At 42.9% G+C, this 22,512-nt stretch overlaps 1 protein-coding gene across 1 annotated transcript; it reads left to right on the forward strand.

Annotated features, from left to right (window-relative positions):
- Window positions 1–378: 378 nt before the first annotated feature.
- REST (RE1 silencing transcription factor) lies at window positions 379–16,742 on the forward strand. The gene is made up of 3 exons (XM_057376613.1): window positions 379–1,655; window positions 7,720–7,803; window positions 10,817–16,742. The coding sequence occupies exons 1-3, from the start codon at window positions 755–757 to the stop codon at window positions 12,511–12,513; spliced, it is 2,682 nt and encodes an 893-aa protein (XP_057232596.1). The 5' UTR covers window positions 379–754; the 3' UTR covers window positions 12,514–16,742.
- Window positions 16,743–22,512: the final 5,770 nt, after the last annotated feature.

Below are 22,512 nucleotides of genomic sequence, written 5' to 3' on the forward strand. Positions count from 1 at the left end.
CGTGACCTTGCCGGTACCGAGGCGCTTCCTCCGCCCCGCGCCCCCGCACCGGCACCGCTGCCCTGCCCTGCCCGCCGCGGGGGGAGGAGGAAGCCGGGCGTCCCCACCGGCCGGCGGCAGCGGGAGGGCCGGGGGCGGCACAGGGAGGGCGCTTTGTGTGGGCAGGCAGAAAATGGCCGCATGCCTGTCAGGCAGGGAGGGAGGGAGGGAGGGAGGGTGGCGGGGGCACGGCCCGGGCCGGCTCCCCCGGCGGATGTGCGCTGGGCCGCGGGGAGGTCGCCGCAGGGCTGGGCCGCCCCCCTTTGTTGGCGGCCTTGGGCCGTGCGGGGCCCTTGCGGCGGGCGGCGGCCGGACAGGGGCACTCGGCAGGGCAGGGCAGGGCCGCGGCACCCACCGGCGGGCCCTGCGGTGTCCCGGTGTCTGGCGTGGCGGGAGCCGCGGGGCCCGGCTCGGGGTCACCCGCCTGCCCGGAGCCCCGCCTGGGCCCTGGGATCCTATTTTCAGTGCCCCCCACCCGTCCTCCGCACGGTGGGATCCTGCACCGCGCATAAGGAGGAGCCCAACAGCCCCTTCGTGCGAGGAACGAGACCCCCCAGCTCCGGGTTCTTGCTTCCCGCTGCCCCTGCACCTCAGCAAAGAACTTTAGTTTTCTGGTGTTCCCTGGAGGGCTGCTTAGACAGTACACAGCAGAGGAGGCTTTTGCACACTCGGGTGCTTACAGGTGTTCCTTTTCTTTTCCAACAGAATTACTGCCATGGCAACTCAAGTGCTGGGACAGTCTGGTGGGAACAGTCTCTTTCCCGGCAGTTCTAATATTGGCATGGCATTGTCCAATGACATGTATGACTTACAGGACCTTTCTAAAGCTGAGCTGGCAGCCCCTCAGCTTATTATGTTGGCAAATGTAGCCTTGACAGGAGAAGTTAATGGCAACTGCTGTGATTACCTGGTTGGAGARGAGAGACAAATGGCAGAACTGACAACGGTGGCGGACAGCAACTTCTCAGATAGTGATGGAGAGGGTATGGAAGATAACCAGGCTGCAGAGAGTGACCCTGAGGCACCTGAAAATGTGGAATTAAGCTCCCTTGAGGTTCCTAGTGTGGAAAATCAAGGTCCAGCTGCTTGTTCGCCTCCTAAGACTCCCAGTGTGGACAAAGATGTCTCACTGGAAGCACCGAGTACTCCAGAAAGCACGGAGGACAAGTGTAAGAGCTTGAAGAGCAAGCCATTTCGTTGTAAGCCTTGCCAGTACGAGGCAGAGTCTGAAGAGGAGTTTGTGCATCATATCAGGGTTCACAGTGCTAAGAAATTCTTTGTGGAAGAAAATGCAGAAAAGCAAGCACAGGTGAAGGAGTCTGATTCTTGCACTGCAGAAGAAGTGGATTTCTCCAAGGGCCCAATCCGTTGTGATCGCTGTGGCTATAACACTAACAGATATGATCACTATCTGGCTCACTTGAAGCACCACAACAAAGCAGGGGAAAATGAGAGAGTCTACAAGTGTACCATATGCACTTACACTACTGTCAGTGAATATCACTGGAAAAAACACCTAAGAAATCATTTTCCCAGGAAAGTGTATACCTGCTCAGAGTGCTCTTATTTTTCAGACAGGAARAACAATTATATTCAACATATTCGAACTCACACAGGTAAGTTTTTAATTTTTTTTTTTTTTTACTGAAGTGCGGTAAGACTGAAAATCTGTGATGAATGAAGCAAGCAGTGTCTTCTTGGAAAATTGTTCTAGCCTGATAAAGTTTTGTGCTCTCTTCTGTTGGTGCTACCAGGTTATAGCCTCGTGGAATTTGGTTTGAGTTCCAGTATATAGTTCTAGAGGACTGAGGAAATGTCAGGTGCCCAAGAGGWGGTGAAGGTTATCCTGTTTAGTAATTTTAAGCAATTTTTTTGAAGAGGGCATGACAAAGTGTGCCTTTAATAATTGTCAGGGTCTGCAACACCAAAACCTSATGTATTCTAAAACCAAAACAAGCAGGTTGATAAAAGATGCCTGGATCCCATAGGTAGTTTTGAAAATGGTACCTTCAGACTGAGCTGAAACTTGACTATGACATAATTACAGAGAAGAAAGAGCTGATATATACATGCACAGGACTTCTGCAGCATCCAGCTGAATAAGAGCTGAACGGTGAATTAATTCCTTTTAATGCACAGAGGCTTCATTTTTTCTAGGGCCTGCATCACAGCAGCAGCCAGAAGTAGACACATACTTCTGTTGCCCTGTAGGAAGCCTTCAAGGGAGTCTGGCCTGATTTCCTGACTTCTCCTAACCTCGGTTTGTAATTGGAAGGGGCAGTGTGAGGCCCCTTTTCTCCCTGGTGTGTACGAGTAGAATCAGAGGACCTTCAGTGTTGCTGCCGTCCTGTGAGCTGGGACTTCAGGTGGCTTACCTTGCTTTTTATCAGAGAGCCTCACCAGCCTCTCACATGGGCAGTTCTGACGAACCAAAACTTCATTCAGCAAGGGAATATCATAGCCATCTCACCTCTTTGGGCCATAAAGTACAGTTACTTTGCCTCCTAATTCCTTTTGTAGAAGTGAGAGGGCAGTTCAGACTTTCCTTGCAACGTCTTAGAAACCTTTATTTTCACCGTGTCAGGGCTTTTCTGTGAAGAGGGTTGACTTGCTAACCATCTTCTAGCGTGCTCATCTGACTTGCTTCCCCTTTATTGGAGACTGCTGGCTGAGCAAAACACTGGGGAATTTCTCCTTTAAAGTCATGTTTTATCACAACAGTGGCATGAATGGTTTGGAGGTTTCAGTTCAGTTGTCTGCAGCTGTCTGGAAGGGGTGGGCACTCTGGAGGCCTCGGGGCCTCGGGGCTGGGCTTGGGCTTAAGTGTGCAGGAGTTAGTGTTTATCAGCTAGCTTTAGTATCTGCTTTGTTGGGGCTGGGAGAGTCTGTTGGTAATTTTAGTACTTTAAGGCATATTTTTCTAACAAGAGCTGTGTGTTACTGTTCAGAGGATACCATCAGTTTCAAAATTACTCCTGTCAGAATATTTTTTTCCTAAACAAGTAAGCAAAGTTTTTTGTGAGAGATATTCGGAAATAGTGTGGTTTATCCTCCAGTTCATTTTCTTTGTGTGTTTTGTAGGAGATAACAGGAGAGACACCAGGTAAAAATGTCAGAACAGTAGGAAAAACTAAATGAATTATGGGGAGCTCATGACCAAATGGGAGCTAGTGCTCTGGTTCCTGTCTGGTTTGCATTTGTTTCAACTTTAAATTCATCCTTTCTTGTGTTCATAGATGACATTAGGTCCCTCTTTCTGATTTCTGAAAGCGCTTGTTGAGTTTAACAGGCACTAACCATGAAAGTGTGTTTGCTGAGAAAGCGCTCTGTTATCACTGCATTTGACCAATTTACCAATGAACTGTATTAAACTCTGCAAAAAAATCAAGCATATCCAGATCCTCTTTTTCTCCTTTAAAAACAGTGGTGCAGTCAGGGTTTCTGGTTATTTTCATTATTGCAATTAAGCTGAAATGGGCGATTATGATTTCAGCATGTTTTAGTCTACCCCTGTAGGTGTTTCTTTGCTACTTCATAACTACGTAGTTAAGGTCTTCCAGGCAGTTCTTGCTCAATAAAAGACTTTCAAATATGTTAGTAGAATGATTTAGGAGTGTGCCTTGTTTCCAGTAACATTGATTTTGTGAAGGAGAGTATTTAAGCTAAGCATTAGAAAAATGAATAATCTCCAGCAGGTTTATTTGATGTATATTTTATACACCAGGCTAAAAGTCTCTGCCAATATTAAGATGTAATAAGTTGCCTTAAAAAACACAAACAAAACCAGAACGCACCAAAAAAAAAAACCCAAACAACCCCCACCCTCAAAAAAACACCCACGGTCAAAAATATTTGCAGACTGTTTACATAAAAGTATTGAATTTAGTAAAAACTGTGTGAATGATACTAAAATAGCTTTGGATTGTAGTTTTTATTTAAAACTTAAGAAACATATTTGTTGGGAAAAATGAAAGGGATACATCCATCCATCATTTTCTTCCTATTTTATGGATTCAGAATATGAAAGAAGAAAGTTGAAATTGTTTGTTTCTTTGGTTTCCTGATTGCTAATAGGTTAAATAATTTTGGACAGATGCTTTTCTTTCTCTCCTATTTTTTTTCTTCACCAGACTTTTTTTGTGGGGGGAAAATGCCTCTTTGCACTTAATTTGATTCTGCTGTGTTAGACCTACAGTTTTCTGAAACACTGACTGTACAGGATGGAGTTTCACACGATAAATGTGCTGCTGCTGCTGGAGRAAGAGAGTCTCAGTTTTCTACCCATATCCTGGGACTAGTTGATTCAGCTCACTAAAATAGCAGTAAAATACTCCTTTCCTCTTCCCCTGGTTGGTTTCTGCTGGTTAGTGAACTTGTTGCCTTACTAAGGGCGCATGCAAATACCAGAGCACATGACCAGGAGCAGGGAAGGGAGCTGCATGCTASTACCTTGCATGATTGGGAAAAATACCTATCCTCTGCATGTTTGGAGACCATGGGAAGGCGGCCAGAAGTTATCTGCTTGCCTGCTGCTTGCATCCATGTTGAAAAGCAGGTGTCCAAGAACCTGCCCTCTACTGAAAGTACCTTGCAGCTTGTGACAGTACTTCTCTTTGTCAGGCTGCTGACAAATATGGGGGACCTTGGGCAGAGRGTTGTTTCGAGGACCCTACACATGGTCACAGGCTTGTCACCTGGGGAAGCTAGATCTGGAAGYGCCTGTCTGCTGCCCAGGAGTGAGTGGCTGGAGGTGTTCAGGGCAATCCTCTGCTGCTTGGGGTGAAAGGACTCTTTGTGTCAGGGACAAATCAACCTGGGCTCGTTTGTGCTCGTTAGACCTTTTAGACCAAGTTTTGACTTGATTTACTTGCTGATCCTGGAGCTCTACTACATGCAAGACAGTGCAGCATTGTTCTCTTTTTTTCTCTATTTTGCTTGCTAGAAGAATTTTCTAGAAAACTTCTTCAAAAATAATCTGAAGGGCTGTATAGCTAAGACATCTGTTGATGCAGTCATCATGTTCTGTGTCTAGTTTTGAACTGTGTTTGTTTGTTTGTTTATTTTTGTTTTTTTTCTGTGGTTTTTTTTTTGGTTGTTGGTGGTGGTTTCTTTAGATTTTGGTTACGATAGGGGATCTTTCTTGCTTGCTGCTGTGTTCAAAGTTTGATGGAAGTAGATTTGTTTCAAGCAGACAGAACTTTTAATRGCATTATTAAAAAAGGCTTGATCAAAAGATTATTGAGGCATACCTTTGGTGTAGATAGCTCAGTGTGCAAGCTGCAGTTTGAGATGCAGGGTGAGAGTGCAGAGGCCTGTACTGGTGGTGYCTGCCAGGTGAATGGACACTTGAGAGACACAGCAGGATTCATGGGCTGCCAACCTTTTGGATAACAAAGCAGATGAAGACTGGTGATGCCAGTGAGGTAGGTGGACATGGAGAAGCTCAGCAGCCGGAGCAGAAGATGGGGAGGAAGATGGAGACTTGCGTGCAAGTAGATTGTGAGGGTTTGAAAGCCCAGGGATTCCATAGTAGGGGCTCCTCTTTGGAGGCATCAGCTCCAGGGGTTTCTGTGTTACTGTGCCATGGAGTAAATGGCTTTATGGAATGAGACATCTGCTGTGGGAGACATTGGGTCCAACTAGTAAGGAAACCTGGTGTGGCCGTGTGTGAGCGGGCTGGGCAGGGAGTCAAGTGGGGCATCTGTTGGATCCCTGGAGCTGCCTGCAGTGAAGGGGCTTCAGTCCCAGCAGACTGGCCTTGGGAGTGTGACTCTTGAGAATCTCCTGAATGGGCAGACTGGGAACTCCCTTTAACAAGATGATCTTGTATGCTAATATCAGTGTGSCTGTTCATTTGCATAGTTAAGTGCCTGCTTAAGCTTTTGCTGGTTTGGGGCTTATTCTGTAAGTRTCATCTGGAGAGGTTTTTTTGATGGCTTGTTTGCATATAATAAACTAGCTTGTAAAATTACAATACAGATCCTTTGGGGAATAGTATTTTATAGAACAGCCTGTACAATGCATTACATTCTCAWGTGGCAATAGCACATTTTAAATTAGTTGTGTTCGTTATACTTAAATTTGGTATGTTTTTGTTATGTGGCTGTGCCCTATGTAAAAAAGGGCATGAAAAAAGCCTGTTGCACATTCCTRATGTTTTAGGTAACTTTACAGATAYGAAATTTCAGTTAATGGGAAGAAGACATGACTGAATATTCCAGGACCTTTGGCCACATATTTTTTAATTGTAAGGACTMATTTAAAACCAAAACCATTTCTTTATTACAAAAGGACTACCCCTCCCTYGTACATGACTTAATTTTATTGTGTGTATTGCACCAGTCTCCTACCTCATTTTAACTGGAAAGGGAGGGGAGTTGTGGTTGTTAGGGTGAGTTTGCCTTTAAACTGCTGATCTAATCAAGAATGATAGTCTAAATGTTTGATGGAAGGAAGAAATGTGGAATTAATCTGCATTACAAAGGCCGCTTCTACTGCTGTTTTGGCACAAGCCAGCAGTGGAGCCTCACATACTGGCAGATGCGGGTCTTTGCTGCTGCAGATAGAGCTGTGCCTCTGAAAGTGAACACAGAGCCCATGTGCAGGGCTTTTGCTGGTGTCCAGGTCTCTGTGATTTGGAGAGCACCTTGGTTGTATGCTTTGTATGTAGCAAATTTATCAAAATGCTGTAGCATAATTCTGGCTATGATTTGAATAAACGTTACAKCCGATAAACTTCTGTCTCTCTTTTGAGCTTCACTCCTCTCTTATGCTGGGGCTGYCCACCTGAGACTAAAAAGTGTTTGTAGTGGAGACAGTGTGCTAGCAGTTTGGGGCAAACACCCCTGGTGCTTTTCTGGGCCTGCCTAACATGTTAATTATAAAACTGTCTGCCTTTGTTTGGAGCTTGTCTTCACTTGAAAAAGATTTTCAAGTATGATTGTACTGATACAATTTTTAGCTACAATTACAAGCTGAMTGTCCACAGTGGAGAATAATTTATGATAGGTTAGTTTCCATTAGTTCTCCAGAACTTCTCTTCAGGCATGGCACTTTGAGTCTTCAAAATAAATGMTTATGCTACACTTAAGCTTTTGCTRTCAGCATAGTTTCACTGAGCAGGGCATCATGCGCTTTTCCATGMTCCAAGCTAATTTCACTCTGCCAGTACAACTTTGGAAGAAAAGACCTGGTCTGTCTGCACTTGTGTTCTGGTAAATGCAGATCCATGTGGAATGGATGGTCATGCCTCATCTTAATCCAAATTAAACATGGAGGTTTCTGGTAARGTGTTAGGCCAAACTAGAACATACCTAGTTTTTTACAGAATCTTTTGTACATTTTCTGAGTGTTGGGAGATGCTGTAGGAAAGTCAGGTCTGGTGGCTTCCTGAAGGTGTCTGTCCACATCACCTTCTAGCTGAGGTTACTGTTAACCCGAGGTGGACATTAGGATGTGCCTCTGTCATATCCTGCCCTTTTACCACCCTCATTCATAAGACATGACATGTTGCACTGGTCTACCTCGGCTATATGCTTCTCACTGTCCTTTTGCTGAGAGATAACGTGCCCTCAAATACAGTGTAAGAATCYGTGACAGTCTATCCTGTGTGACAGGCTTGGTAACCGAGTTTGTGAATCTGCTGTGTTTCAGTAACTAATTTGCTGTTTGCCTTTGCAGGGGAGCGACCCTATCAATGTGCGATGTGTCCTTATTCCAGYTCTCAGAAGACCCATTTAACCAGGCACATGCGCACTCACTCAGGTTGGTACAGAGTGACAGCAGCATGACTGAGGAAAAGGGGGTGGGTCACATTATCACAGCATGGTTGAAGTTGGAAGGGACCTGTGGAGGTCATCTGGGCAAGACCCTGGCTCCAGAAGAGCCACCTAAAGCAGTCTGCCCAGCTCTGTGTGAGATGCCATCTTAGCCAGTATGGCCTGAGCTTTTGCTCCTTTTTTAATGGGGAAGGTTGTCTTGCTAAAGAATGCTAAGTGTCATGAATAAAACTGATAATGGGAATATATATTTTTCTTTTTACTTTTCAAGATCTATTCTGAAGTTCATAGGGCTGCTCTAGTAGTCCTAGATTACTAGTAATCTAGTAATAAATGCAACGTTGCAATTATATAGGAACAAATTCTTGTAGTCTGTCTGCAGTCATAGCTGAGTTCAAATCAGTGAAGCTGGGAAAATTTTGAGTAGCTGAGAGTCTCCTCTGCGATGTCYGGGATTGAATCTCATCCATGGATTCTGAGGGAACCCTTAGCTTTTGTTTAGTATGACACAGTGATGTAAATTAGTATCTGCTTATGGCAGGGAGACACAGGAGAAAAGCTCAGAGGATGTTCACAAGTGACTCAATCTTGTGGTACTGAAAGCCAAATTGGCCCTTTTCACTTGCCTTCATTTCCCATTACTGGTCATGAGCTGTGGTCTTACAAACATCTGCTCTTGAACTCTTGCGAATCTCTTTCTGAATGAATTAACAGCATTTTTGGGAGTTGTAACACTATAGATACAAGCATAGTTGTCCTTTATGACTCTCATAGGGGAGTTCAGGTAGACCTGAGTCTGTGTTTTTGATTTGTTTTTGTAAAATCTGAATTGACCAGCYCTAGGTGAACTCCTAATGCTGGCAAACAGGAGTTGAAGTCTTCTGAACAGTAATTGTCTCAGTTTCAGTAGATGAGGCTTTTAATTGAAACCAGGAGGCAAGAAATTTTAGCTGTAGTGGAGTGGGGCTTGGGCCCATTAGAAATAGACAGCTTTAAAATGACATGTCAGTATTTTGGTTTGAGAACTTTGTGAATGTAGTATTCTGCTTTCAGAAACAAAAATAATTCTGGTTTGCAAATGAACCACCAAATTTGCAAATGGTTTGGTCAATACTGAACCTGAAAACCATTTCATGAACATGTTACTCTGCCCTTGTTCTATGCAAGGAAGTCTCAAACCTGAAGCAGGTAAGGAGTGGATCTGCCTGTGGCTCCTCCCTCAAAGGTCTCTGAGGGAAGGCATGACTTCTGCTACCAGAGGTGTTGTATTAATAGCTTTCCTAAATTCTATTGTATGTTTTGTTGCATTGCCCAGGCAGCTGCACCTTTTCTATGGCAATTTCTAAACTCCTGCAGTTCACAGGCTGGCCTTKTAAGGTGCACAGGTGCTGTAGCTTTCTTCCTGTATCAGACAGCAAATCACAGTGATTTAAGAGCCTAATTCACAGCTGGTTTTTTAGCCATCTTGGTACATATCCTTTTCACTTGTGCAATAAAACCCCTGGATTAAATAGAGGCAGTGAACACAAACTTTTCACATACTGTCTTTGAGTTACCCTATTGCAGCTGCCTCTGAGCAGTCTGTGCACTTAGAACAKCTTGTTCATGTGTATGTAAGAGAGGCTGTTYTTGTCCTCCCTCCRTGTAATGCAGAACTGTTCTTTGAAGTGGAGGTGATGAAAGTTCTACACTTGGAGGAAGGATGAACAATAAGCACATCAAGCTTAAACTTGTAGAAAACGTCACCAGGAAGTGGGAGAAAAAATAAAGGAGTAAAGTGGAGAGGGAGGGAATCGAAGTAGCTCTTCTTTAAATAATAGATAGATGCTGCAGACAGACATGGGATGATCTGGATTCTTGAAACAAGTGTCTCCCTTCTTCCTGGCCGGGAGGCAGCACAGCCTTTTCTAGAGTTTGTGAGGGTGTAGCAGATTGTGATTGTCACACAAACAGGCACTACATCTTCACTGCAGGCTTTGTGGTGATGTCTTGAGTCATGCTACAGAGCATGCTTGAGTATGGGCAGTGGGTTGCAGGGGTGGGAAAAGAACTCTTGTATTATGAGCAGAAGGGACTGGAGAGGATTTCCAACATACTGAAAAAATAAGCTTGCATTATTTCTGCAGATCAGTTTTGAGGTGTTGGTTCGAATCTTGGGAGTATCCCGGATTCCTCAGCTAAATTTGCACATGCACAGATGCTCCCAAAGTATTTCTGGACTTGAGTGTTTTTCCTGTTTGCTTTGATATGTAAGCAGAAAGCTACTTCTGCTGTAGTGGCATGCACTAAGGAGAACATTTCAGGAACACTTCTGCAGGAATCATTGCAGCAATGTAAATGCAGATTTTAACACTAACATGATGGCTTTGGACTGCATTTGGTTGGCTTTCCAAGACTAGCCTGCAACCAGTGCATCATGTGTTTGAGACACTAAAACAGTGAGCTGAATTTTTTCAGAGGTAAAGATCATCTGGGCACCTCTTTTGTGTTCTTAGGTTTTTGCTAACTTCTTTTCCCTCATTTCCTTTTCAATGCAAACATGAAGTATGCTAAATCTGTGTAAAGTTGGACTTTTTTGAAACGTTTGTGTGAAACTGCTATTCATCAAATGTTACATTTCCATTTTTCTACAATGCATTCAATGGACCAGTTGGGTATGGATTCCATTTGCTAATATTACTGTAGAGAGATCTCTGCCGGTATGTATGCCTAGCCAGAACCTGTGACGTTGTTATTGCTTGTTTGGTTTTGGATCCCCTTCCTCCCAGCCCTCACCCCTTCTCTCTTTTTTTTTGTATTTTGTTCTTAGTGTCTTGTGAATGTGTTTGTGACTTGTGGATTTCTTATGTTGACTTTGCTTAATTTTAAAGGCGCATGGATAATTTTTTTTTATCCTTTTCAAGTTTCATATTTTTGTATCTGTATTAGTGGGAAGTGATTGCCCCGCAACTCTCATGCTTAATAATCGGCATCATTCCCTTCCATCCTTCTTTCCTTAGGTGAGAAGCCATTCAAATGTGACCAGTGCAGCTATGTAGCCTCAAACCAGCATGAAGTGACTCGTCATGCGAGGCAAGTTCACAATGGGCCAAAGCCTCTGATCTGTCCGCACTGTAACTACAAAACGGCTGACCGCAGCAATTTCAAAAAGCACGTGGAGCTCCATGTCAACCCGCGCCAGTTTCTCTGCCCTGTTTGTGATTATGCAGCGTCTAAAAAATGTAACCTGCAGTATCACATCAAGTCCAGGCATCCCGATTGTTCTGACATCACCATGGATGTCTCAAAGGTGAAGCTACGGACTAAAAAGAGCGAAGCTGACTTTTCTGAGAGCAGTAATGACAAAGTGGAGAAGGAGCCAACAAAAGGGGATTCAGCTGCAAAGAAAACTGAGAAAATTGTGAAGGTGGAGAAAAAAGATAATTCGGCAAAGGAAAAGAAGTCAATAGGCAATGTTTCYGCAGGCCAGGTGACAACCAGAAGTCGAAAATCGGCTTCAGAAAACAAGGAAGTAGATGTTAAAACTGAGAAAAGTACCGAGAAAACATGTAAAACTAAGAAGGTCAAAAGAAAGGCAGAGACTGAGTCAACTTCCTCAAAGCAGGAGCCTACAAATGATACCTCAGCAGTAACAAAAAAGAAAAAGAAAGTGGAAGCTAAACCTAGAGACTGCCAGGAAGCTCAAAAAAGTGATATTGCACCAGAGGAAGAGCCTAAAAAGCAAAACCTTTGCCTCAAGAAAAACAGAAAAAAGAAAGCTCTGAAAATTAAACACAGCAAAAAGAGCAGTAAGCTCGATCAGGAGAAGATTGAGGAAGAGGAGATGCCAGATGAGTATCCTRTCACAGAAGAAGATGGACATGTGAAGCCGGACACTGAGGGCAGTGACCAGAAGGAGCAGGATCCCACTGACACGGTGGTGTTAAACAACAATGGTGGTCATGCTCTCAGTGGGGAGAGCACTGATCCCAAAGGAAACTGCATCCAAAGTCCAGGGCAGCTTTTTCTGCCAGCTCAGGATGCAAACACAGAAGCTGAGGTAGCGGACCAAGAAATGCCTGCTGCAGCAGGAGAGAGTGAAGACACTGATAGTGCAAAAGAAGAGGAGAGACAGGYGGACAGAGGGCAAGACACTTGTTCTGAGCAATCTTCCCATGCAGTGTCTTCTCAAAAAAGCATGGATGTGCTTATGGATGTGGTACCAGATCTGGCACCTGAGAAGGAGCCAGAGGAAACTGTAGCAGAAACTGAGAATAACTCAGATGTGATGGACCTGACCAAGACATGCCTGCCAGCAACAGAGCCAACAGGAGATGSTGTGCCAGCGCCTGTGCCCGGAGAAGGGTGCACACAAAGCCCTAAAGTAGCTCTGGCCTTATCTCGGGATAACACAGCAGTGAATGAATCTCAGGAAATGGATGAGGATGAGGGCATCCACAGCCATGAAGGCAGTGACATCAGTGACAACATATCAGAAGGAAGTGATGACTCGGGGTTAAATGGTGCTCGCTCTGTACAAGAGGAAACAAGTCCAAAGATGTCACAAGGAGCTCCGGACACCACAGCGGCCAGGGAGAGCTATGTGTGCATTTTTTGTGACCGCTCATTTAAAAAGGAAGGYGAATACAGCAAGCACCTCAACAGGCACTTAGTTAATGTGTATTATCTTGAGAAGGCAGCAAAAGGGCAGGAGTAGAAATAGCTGTGGTTTGGGGAATCTTCTTTTGTAAGATCTTACACAGCTTATGTAAAAATCTTGTAGATTTTTTTTAAGCACRGTTTGCTTTAGTGTCTGCATTGGTTTCTTTTTTGATTTAGTTTTTTTTTAAGTTGAAAATAYTTTTGACAACTTTATGTGTAATGGTGAACTCATTAACTATTGGATCTCTTAATTAGAGAAAGCAGGTAGGGTGTATGAGGTTGTGTCCTATAAAGTCACTGTAAGCTTCTAGTCTATTAGCTTAAGCAGTTCTTTTATAAACTGAGTTTTAGGAATAAGACTGGAGCTAACAATATACAAGTTGGGTGTTTATAGAGCCACTGGCATAACTTGCTTTTCGTTCTAGCAGCCAACTCTTTCTCTCCCTTTTTCCCTTTCCCATTTTTTTGGGKTTTTTTAGTTCTTTTCAATGTATCTTGATGTTCAAAGTGTTAAACTACTTGATGGTTTTTCTACCAGGAACATAGCTTCTATTACGTAAAGAGCACTTTGTAAAAGAAATCAAAGTTGGCTAGTGATGAACATAACTGTTTAAGCTAATTACAATTATGAACATACATTTCAGATCCCCTAAGCGTGAATGATGAGCCAAAATTTGATAGTAGTCCTTCCAACTTTCGGTTGGAGAACTTCTGTCTTTATTAATATCTTAATCACTGATATGTGATTGGCTTTGTTGTGGGGGTGCAAGTTTAATTTTTGCTTTTTTTTTTGTTTTGATTGTGCTTTAAGGGCTTAAAATGTTGCACTTGTTTTTGATTTTTACCTATGCAGTTTAATCTTTTAGGAATAGCGCTTGTGCAGTACATGTACACTTTATATATGCATGTTTTGTTTTCTATGTGTAAGTTTTTTTGGTTTAGAAACATTCAGACTTGTTGCTTACCATGGGACAGTTTTCTGTGGCAGTTTTCTGTAATGCTCCTTACTGCAGATTTTTTCTCTCTTCCTGGGGTGGGATTAGTTGTGTGCATGAAGTTGCTGAAATTATGAAATGCTTGGCTGTATATTTTTAATGGGCTTTAGAATTGTACAGTCCTTGAGCAAAAGGATACCAATGCAGTTCCAAAACTACTCTTTTATGGGATTTATTCTGTCATGAAAATGCCACTTCTGATACTTGGAATACACATGCAGGGTAATAGATTCTGATTTATAATTTGGGATCACCAGACAGAAAAACAACCACTCTCAGTGGACACAGTCTGCAGATTCTGCAAGTCTGGATGATTTTTTTTTCATCTTCCATTTTCATTTTTGTGGTGGACAGCAGTCAAACTTCGTGAGCTTTAAAAAAAATAGTARCAGTGCTATAATCTAACATCTCATACACAGAAACCCCCAGCAAACAAATAAAGATAGATCAACTGGTAAGCAACAAACCTGGCATTAAAAACTGTAGGAATTTCTGCTCCTTATTAATTCAAATTGCATTTAATAAAACCATCCTGCTTCCATGCAGAGAGAAACATATAAGTGATCAGATTGTCATCTCAGGTCTACTTGTCGTACCAGGAGTTTCTAATTCTAAACAGATTTTATTTCTAGCACAGATAAATGCAAGAGTGATTGCATTCCTAACTGCTTGTAGCCAAACAGTGGCAAAACGTAAACAAAATCCAAACCAGCAGTGAAGAAGCAAAACCCTCCAGGTCCCATCTGTGCACTCTTCCRAGTGTCATTAGCTGCCTTTCCAATGGGAGCGGTTGGGGACAGCTCTCAGTGGAAACACTGAGGAAACACTGCTCCAAAGAAGCAAATTTGGAGGCAGGTGTTACTTGGAGAGTGGAGCTGAAGAGCTCAGACAGCATTTGTCAGAGCACTTTATTGCAAGCAACTCTCTATATAAGCTCTGGAATAAACCCCATTCTTCACTGTGTGTCCCCACAGTGTCTTCCACTCCAAACAAACCCACTGCTGTGAATGAATAGAGAGCAACAATGCTACATTGCTTCTGCTTTTGGGAGAGATTGGTAATAGGAGGCCAAAGATTTGAGAGGGAAGGCATCCCTCATGGCAGAAATAAGTTGTATAATGTATAGTGAGTTTTTGTTTGTGTAGATAGTGTTCAATCCTTACCTTGGCTGCGACAATCATTGTCAATTCAAGATCAAGTTGCAACTATATTTATGTTGAACATTAAGAAAACAAATCTAGCTGAATTGTTGTCCTAAACTACCAGTTGTAATAGTTTTAGATGTATTTTTTTTCTTCATAATAGTGTTTCTTTATATATAAATGTTGTCACCGTTTGTGAGTGATGTGAGCWGATGCTGGGAATTCCAGTACTGTGTAGATGTTTAAAGCTCCCTTCCTGTCCTTGTGAAGATCCTTTGCCATTTTGTGAGAGACTTCAAAGACTTCAGCTATGTTCAACTTGTGGACTGGCCTGATAATTTTTTCCTGTTTGTTTTTAAAATTATACTGTTGACTGACTTTAAATTTCTCTCTGTGAGATAAGAACAAASGTGGTTCTCTGAAATACTGTGCTGCACATTTCTGTGAAGTGGTCAAGGTTTCAGTGCTTGATCTGACAAGAACTCTTCGAAGACTACAGTCAGCTCCACATTGGTGGAGTTTCCTACCACAAGATGAGAAATTGAAAATAAGTTATTAACATCTTAAGAAGAAGAAAAGTTGATTTTTTTCTATCAGACCKATCATCAATGTCCTGAAATAGCTAATCTTGGTGCAGAACTGTGTTAGAATTTTCTGCAAGGTTTGGGATTATGTTACAGTAAAAATGCAAAGATGTAATGCATTATGTTTATCTCAAATGTTAGGCACTGCTAATACTGAGCATTTGAGGGGGAGTGCGGGTGACGTAGCCCACTATCTGTGGTGGACTTATATTGCTGTATCTCCCTTCAAACAATGCCTTTTTTTTTCTTTGGTCTTTTCAATATTGTTAAATTATTTTGTGTTGGTTTTGCCAATGCTAGCATTTGTGTGTTTTTTGGCAATAATACCTGTATTTGTGTTCAACCTCCAATACGTGGTTGGAAGGATTAGCATGCTGATACACCCCTACACTGCCAGCCCTTGGTTGAGTCACGTGTTTTGGGCTTTTGCTGTATGAATATATACACTCAAACTAACTGTCCTGAGAAATGGTCAAGAAATGGGTAGCTAGGCACTTAAAATCCATGATATTGYAATTGTTGTTTGTGGATTTTAATGATCTAGCTTGGAACTTCAGTCATTTAAAGAAGAATGTTTAACAGCTGACAGGCCAGTTAAGACAGAGTAACGTCATTGATTTCAACAGATTTAATGTAGCTGAAAGGTATTAAATCAAATTCAAGAGKTTTCCTCAATGTCAGTTGTGTAGATATGTGGCGTGCATATGATATTAACAGAATCCAAATAGTTATGTAATTGTTTTATGTGTACATATATTTTCCCCCCCTCTAAAATTACACTAGCTAACAAACTTTTGTAAGCTGGCATGGAAACATGTTTATGATGTTTAGTTGCACCATGTTTGATGCTTTTACAGTGCAATACTTGTATCCTCTCAATTAAACCAAAGGTAATTTTTTTCATGCTCTCTACTGTAGTGCATGACAGTCTTTTCTACGTTTGTAATAGATGTAAAACGAGCCAGATCTTACTTCCTCTTTTTACCTAAATCATGTATAAGAAGTCTTTTGTTCAAAATGTAGTATAAAGTTAAACTAAATTGCATTATATTAACCTTTACAAGTGTATTTTCCTAAGCATAGTTATGATTAAATAAACTTTATTAAGGAACCTGCAGCTTCTTTCTTCCACTTATTAATGGCTGTGGAAGCCATTTGTAATTAGAGGCAGAAGCAGTTGTCATTGACAGAGCTCCTGAAGATCCCAGGTGGATCTGGGAGAGTCAGTATAGCAATGTTGGGCTTGACTGCAGACAGGGACAATGGAAACATATTCTTTTTCCTTTGCATGTATTTTCATTTCCTGCCCACTTTAGTATGGACAGGSTGCAAGGTGGGAGCTGCATGCACACGGACGAGGTTCCAATGCAATGAGGAACCTCTTGGTGATTTGGAAGGATGGGCCCAATGGACATGAAAGGCAATATTCACTGCCATGGGAGAAGAAATGCAGCTTGATGCAAGCTGTGGAATGTATATTTGATTTCAGACGTGATGCAGGTGGCAATTTGTTCTGCATTCCAGAAGGATCTGTGATGCAATCTCACTCAGGGAGTTAGCAATAGATTTATAAACATTTATGTCATTCGTGGTCTTTATGGCTACAGTACTCTGCATAGAGCTATTGAAAATGTCTTGAGAGCTGTGGAGCCCGGGACAGCCTGCCAGGGTGACATTTCATCTCTGCCAGCCTGGCCATTTTAGAAGACCTAAGCTGATGTGCCCATGGTGCTGACCTACCTTCTGGGGCTTGRTCATCCTTAACTCCTCCTACAGAACAATTCCTATTTGCCAAGGGAACAGTCATCCCCTATTTGATACGGGATAGTTGTATATGCAACTACTACAGCTTTGAACAGTCCTAGAAGCCTAGGAAGTGAGCTTTTGTCATCTCTGATTAAATGTTTTCTAATAAGCAATATCCCCCTGCCCTGTGTCATSTTGGTCAATGGAAATGCGGGTTTCTGAGCCATTCTTGAGTTGTTAYCAAGCAGCAAAGAGCAGAGTGTAGTGCTACCACAGGACATAGCCTTGGGGGCTGTGGGGTGGCAGGGACTGTCAGTGCCCAGACAAGGGGCAGCCTTGCAGTTGCTCCTGAAGCTTTGTAGGCAGCATGTGAGCAGTTTGTGACAGGAACAGGAGAGGTGCCTGAGCCTGCCCACAGACTGCGAGGGAGATGTAAGCCTGTGGCATGGAGATGGCAGGGTCTGGGTACCTGAGTGCCTCTTTGCCTGTGCTGTGTGAGTTAATGATTTCAGACTGGATCAATAGAGGAGGCCCTGCCCTTTGTACCACCAGTTGGGGCTGACTGTCACCCCTAGGAAGGCATTTTCAGGACAACCTGGCTGATCTAGAGAACCTGAGTGGGTTGGCAACCTGAGAAATCATTTTCCCTTAAACCTGTTGGGTCATCCTTATCTTTGACTAGTTCCTTGCACTGTGGAAAAAAAACCCCTCTTTTTTTCCTGGTAGAAAATCAGGATAAAACCTGCTAGGCTGGAAACATGCGAAGAATCTGCTTTGTGCTAAATAGTTTTTTAATAGAACCAGGTAGCTGAGCCCAAGTGCATGGCTCTGCAGTACATTGCAGGCCAGCAGGAGATCCTTCCCACACACTGAGCTGCCCAAAAGGTGAGCTGGCTTGAGTGGGGGATGGCTTAGCTTCCTGATGGCCTGTATGGGGACAGAGCAAGCTCATGTCTTAATTCAGCTGCCTTATTAAGTGCTTGCTAATGCTCTCTCTGAAGGAGCCAAAATGATTTTGGTGTGGTGGTTGTCTTTTGTTTGTTTTTAAAGCTTAGCCATGCAGAGGTAAGTGGCGTTACCACTGTTCTTGTATCTTAGTGTAGATATGTACAATATAAACTATATGTAGGAAAAGGTAAATCTAAAAGGATAGGTCCTTCCCTTGCCCAGGCTGTATTTTTAACCTTGGTAAATGGAGTTTTCTGCATCTCCCCCTTRGCTGGAAGCACCAGATCTGCAGCAATGCACCCTGGCTCAAGCCTGAGCCTGTCCCTTGCCCATGGGCTGGCCAAAGGAGCCTTCTTGGTCTCTTTTCTCCCTGTATAGGTCAGAGTGCTCAAGCTGCTGTCATCTGCAGCAGAGGCTGTGCTGCAGGTGAGRGACAGAAGAGGTTTGTTCCAGGGTTTGTTTTCATCAAAAACAGGAGAAGTTAAGGCAAAAGTTGAGTTGAAAGATGGTGAGTGGTGCCTTGGTGGGGACACCARGGACAGGGATGTTGACACTGCTGAGTGGTTGCAGAGTGTCAGGGCTTTTTCCTGTTGCTGTGCTGGGGGTTATATCCTCCTCCAGTCTTTGAGATATTCTAATGCTACTCATGTTGTTACTGATGTAAAAGTCCTGCATATGCCAGAAATACTGTGACAARTATATCTGGAGTAGTGTAACTTCTRGAAGATGTGTATGTAATGCAGATAGATGTGAAAAATCTATTGTTACTCAGTTTGACTTATACACGAATCTAGCCTTTGCAAAGGAATTTGAATTCATCAGGCTTTGCTTTCAATGCTGACAAGGCATTTATTCATATTTTTCTTGACTGGTGTGGAATTTCTCGTATCTGCCACAGTTTGCAAAGAACAGTAATTAGGCATTTGGCATTTGAATGCAGACAGTTGCATTGGAATATGTGTGGGAAAAGATAGCAGGGCTTGCCTGTGGATTCTTAATCTTCAGGACAAATCCCACTAATGTTGAAAGGAAACTGTACCTCACTTCAAGTGCAGCAGTGTCARGGGAAATTTCAGGTCTTTGATACAAAATTATAGTGGTTGGCAAGCACACCCATGTTTTATTGATACAAATATTAGCAGTGARTACTCTTTGCATGATATCTGTAGGACATTGAAGGAATGCGATTTATTCTGCTCTCTGATTTGAGACATGGTTTGACAATAATGTTGAAATAACTGTATTGGGGGAAACACCTTGATTTATGTTACGAAGACTGAGTGCATTTAAAAAAACCACTCAAAACAGTAAGAATAAGGGTCAGCTATTAATAGCAAGGCCAATGAAAAACTGACAATGTATGGAAGTCTTTGCTGGGTTTCTYCATGATTTGATGGCCTCAGATTGGATGTGTAACTGTTTGAGCACAGTGTTCTTAAAAATAGAAATATTTGGACTCTTTTCTGTCCTTGAGTTTGTAAAAGAGGTCATATGAAAGGATMTAATTGCCCCTGACATTTAACACATCTGGAATTTTCTCCTGGCACAGATCTGTTTCCTTCATGAGAGCTATGCTGGCAGAAGATGGGTGTTGATGTCCTCTGCCTGTTTGAMTGAATGAGTGGATTAAGCACAAAGAGCAGGAGGCTTTAGTGATTGGACTATGGAGATCAGGAAGAGTGGGGTCAAGGACCCTTTTTTCACTGCAGATCTCACTCAGGCAGTCACACAAACACACAAAACCTTCTTAGGACACATCCCAGTGAAGAGTGTGTGCTTYATGGGAACACCCCATGGCTGTATGAGTATGGGGGATGGAAAGAAGGGCGATTGCAGTGGCAGCAAGGGAAGGCCAATGTCACAGTGACAAAGCCGGGAGAAAAAGGAAGACTGATCTCAAAGATCATACTWAAATCAAGACATCCAGAGTCCATCRCCTCTTGCTTCARAACTTCCATTTGTTTTGATCTAAGTTTTGCTTGGGCTTTCATAATGAGGTGGGGGAYGAGGTTGCCTTTAAAATGTCTGGCCAATTAGTATCGTTGGCAGAAAACAATTTTTTGAAAAGCTGAAGATGTTTCTGGAAACCTCAGAGATTTAACTGAGGTCTTCTGCCATTAAATTTGCATTACTGTGTAATGGAGCTCTGCAACAAMCTGGATTAAAATGAGTTCTCTCTRTAGAGGCTGGCATTGAGATGGATCCAATTGATATACAATAATAAAGACTTTCAGATAAACATTCACTTAYTTTGAAACACAGCAGTGAAATGGCTTTGTATTAAGAGAAGAAAGTAGTTTTAATGATGCCTGSTTTTCTGTTTGCTGGAGGATTCTGAAAAGTCTGCTCTTTTGGGGATTGGTTAAATCTAGTTCTCAAAAACACCCTCACTGAAAAGCAAGTAACATATGAAATCTTTCATGGACTGTCAAGTTAATAAAAAAAGATTGATTTAAACTCAACTGGCTTGCCCTTTTAAATGCCAGAACCAAAGAAATTCAGAGCAGAAAAGACCATCAAGTAAAACAAAGATCAGGCAAGCCACCCTCACACCACCTGCTTCCCCCATCCCTGTTCAGGCCCAATTACCTGTGGCTTTCCTGAAAAAAAAATTTCATTTTTTCAGTCACAGATAGGAGAGCRCCTAATAATAATTGGTAATGAATTTAAATGTCTAATCATTGAGAAATGCTCATGCAGAGAAAAGGCAACATGTGTCTTCATACCCCAAAGTGCAATGAAAAAGCTCCCATGGCTCTTCAGATGCAGACTCTAAAAAGTGCATCTATCAGCTCATAGAGAGATGTCACTCAACAACTTAACTCTTCAGGTGGAAMCTCTTTGCATAATTTTAATAAAAGATTGGACTGTGAGTAGACAATCTCTAGGAACAGAATTCAACTTCAGTTTTAGCACAGTAGCAGGAAAGATGGAGAGCACCTCTCTTCTGCTTTCATCCCTTCCCATCTTCTCTGCCCTCAAACTCAACAGAAAGAATTGGGATCCCCATGAAGTCACCAATAGCCTTTAAATTCATTTTAGGTGAATATTTTCCCTGCTCCCCATGACAGAACCAGAGCCATGTTTGTGGTTTGGTTTTTTTTTTTTTTTACACAAATCTGCTCTTTCTCTTGTTCTATTTTAATTCTAGTCTTCTGAATTCTGTGTCACAGAATTTCCATTCAAAGGTTTCTATGCCTTTTTTCAATCATTAGCCAGCAAACCCTGGGAATGCTCTGACAATTCAAGAATTGCCCCTATTTTACACAACAGTCCATGGAGACAGGCAATGTAATTGAAGTTAAACTTAGAGCTTAGTAACTTAGAGCACACATCCTGAGACTTGTGACTCCTGCTTCCCACTTTTAATTAAAAAAAAAAACAACCACCAAACCCTGTCTTTTCTAAATAGCGCTGGTCCCTACAAAGTATATGAATTCCTGGGCCAGTCCTCCAAGCACCACTCCAGGGGCTGGGAGYCTCCTGTTGGTCCCCTGACCTAACCCTGAGCCCCAGGCGAGGTCTCTTGTCTCAGCATGAGCTTGCAAGGTGTGTTTCCTTCCCTGGCAAGGGCTGGATTCCAGTGAAATGCCCCTGGGCCAGCTGGAGCTCTTTGTAGGGGTCACCTTGCTCTGCAGCTGGTGGGTGTGACACAATTCCTTCCTGGCTGAGGGCATGAGCTGACCTCGTTTGGAAATGGGCAAACCTCTCTTCAGGCAAAGTCCCCTGCTTTGTCCTTGGCTTGCTCCAACCTGACAATCTTCTCTGTCATCTCCTGCCTTTCCTACAGCCTTTAGTATGCCTCTCACTGCTGTTACTGCAGCAGTGTGGCACTACAGATACCACCAAAACTCAGATCACTTGTTGAGAGGGAGGACAGAGGAAAGGAAATGTTTTATTTTCAAACTAATCTGGTTTTGACCTCCCATCTGCCAGTGGATGAAAACAACAGGGAAAAAAATTCTGGTCAGCCTCAACACTTGGTTTTTACTCTAAGCCTGTCATTTGGTGGAAGTTCTGCAATATGTTATAGAAAAAGATTTTTAAACTAAAACTGGCTTCCAACTCCCCTGGAATTTTTTTTGCCTAATTTCGATGCTATCGAGCCTAAAATGGCCTTGGATACCTTGATTAATTTTCCTCTAAAGGAAAAAGTACAATAGCAGGCCAAAAAATGGGGACAAAGTCACAAAAGCCTTTGCTTGACCAAAACCATCTCCTCCTGAAGATGAGCAGCAAGAAAGAAAAGATTTGCCCAGCTTTCTGGRTGATGTCAGTCCTTGGAGAGCTGAGCACTGCACTGTTTCCCTTCTGGTCTCTGCAGTGTGGAAGCAGAAAAGCAGGTAGGAAAGGCAAGGGACCACTAAGGGACCYGACTGGGATGAGAGGAGGAACCTGCAGTCGATTCACAATGGAGCACGGATTTGTTTTTACTAAGGTGGGAAATCCACACAGGCCTSCTCTCCACTGCTGCCCACCTTCAAGGTATGTGACAGGGGGCAGCACCTTCCACCTTGGTTTCTGCAATGGGAACCAAAGCCCAATTTCACAGCTGATGAGAAAGGCCAATGCCCCCAGTTTCTTGAGGTGAAGGCCTTTSAAAACTTTCCAAAAAAGGACCAGTGGAAATTCTCCTTGT

This window comes from Malurus melanocephalus, unplaced genomic scaffold (assembly GCF_030028575.1).
Source record: "Malurus melanocephalus ecotype Western Australia unplaced genomic scaffold, MMel_1.1 scaffold_9, whole genome shotgun sequence".
In the NCBI taxonomy this organism is placed as follows: domain Eukaryota; kingdom Metazoa; phylum Chordata; class Aves; order Passeriformes; family Maluridae; genus Malurus; species Malurus melanocephalus.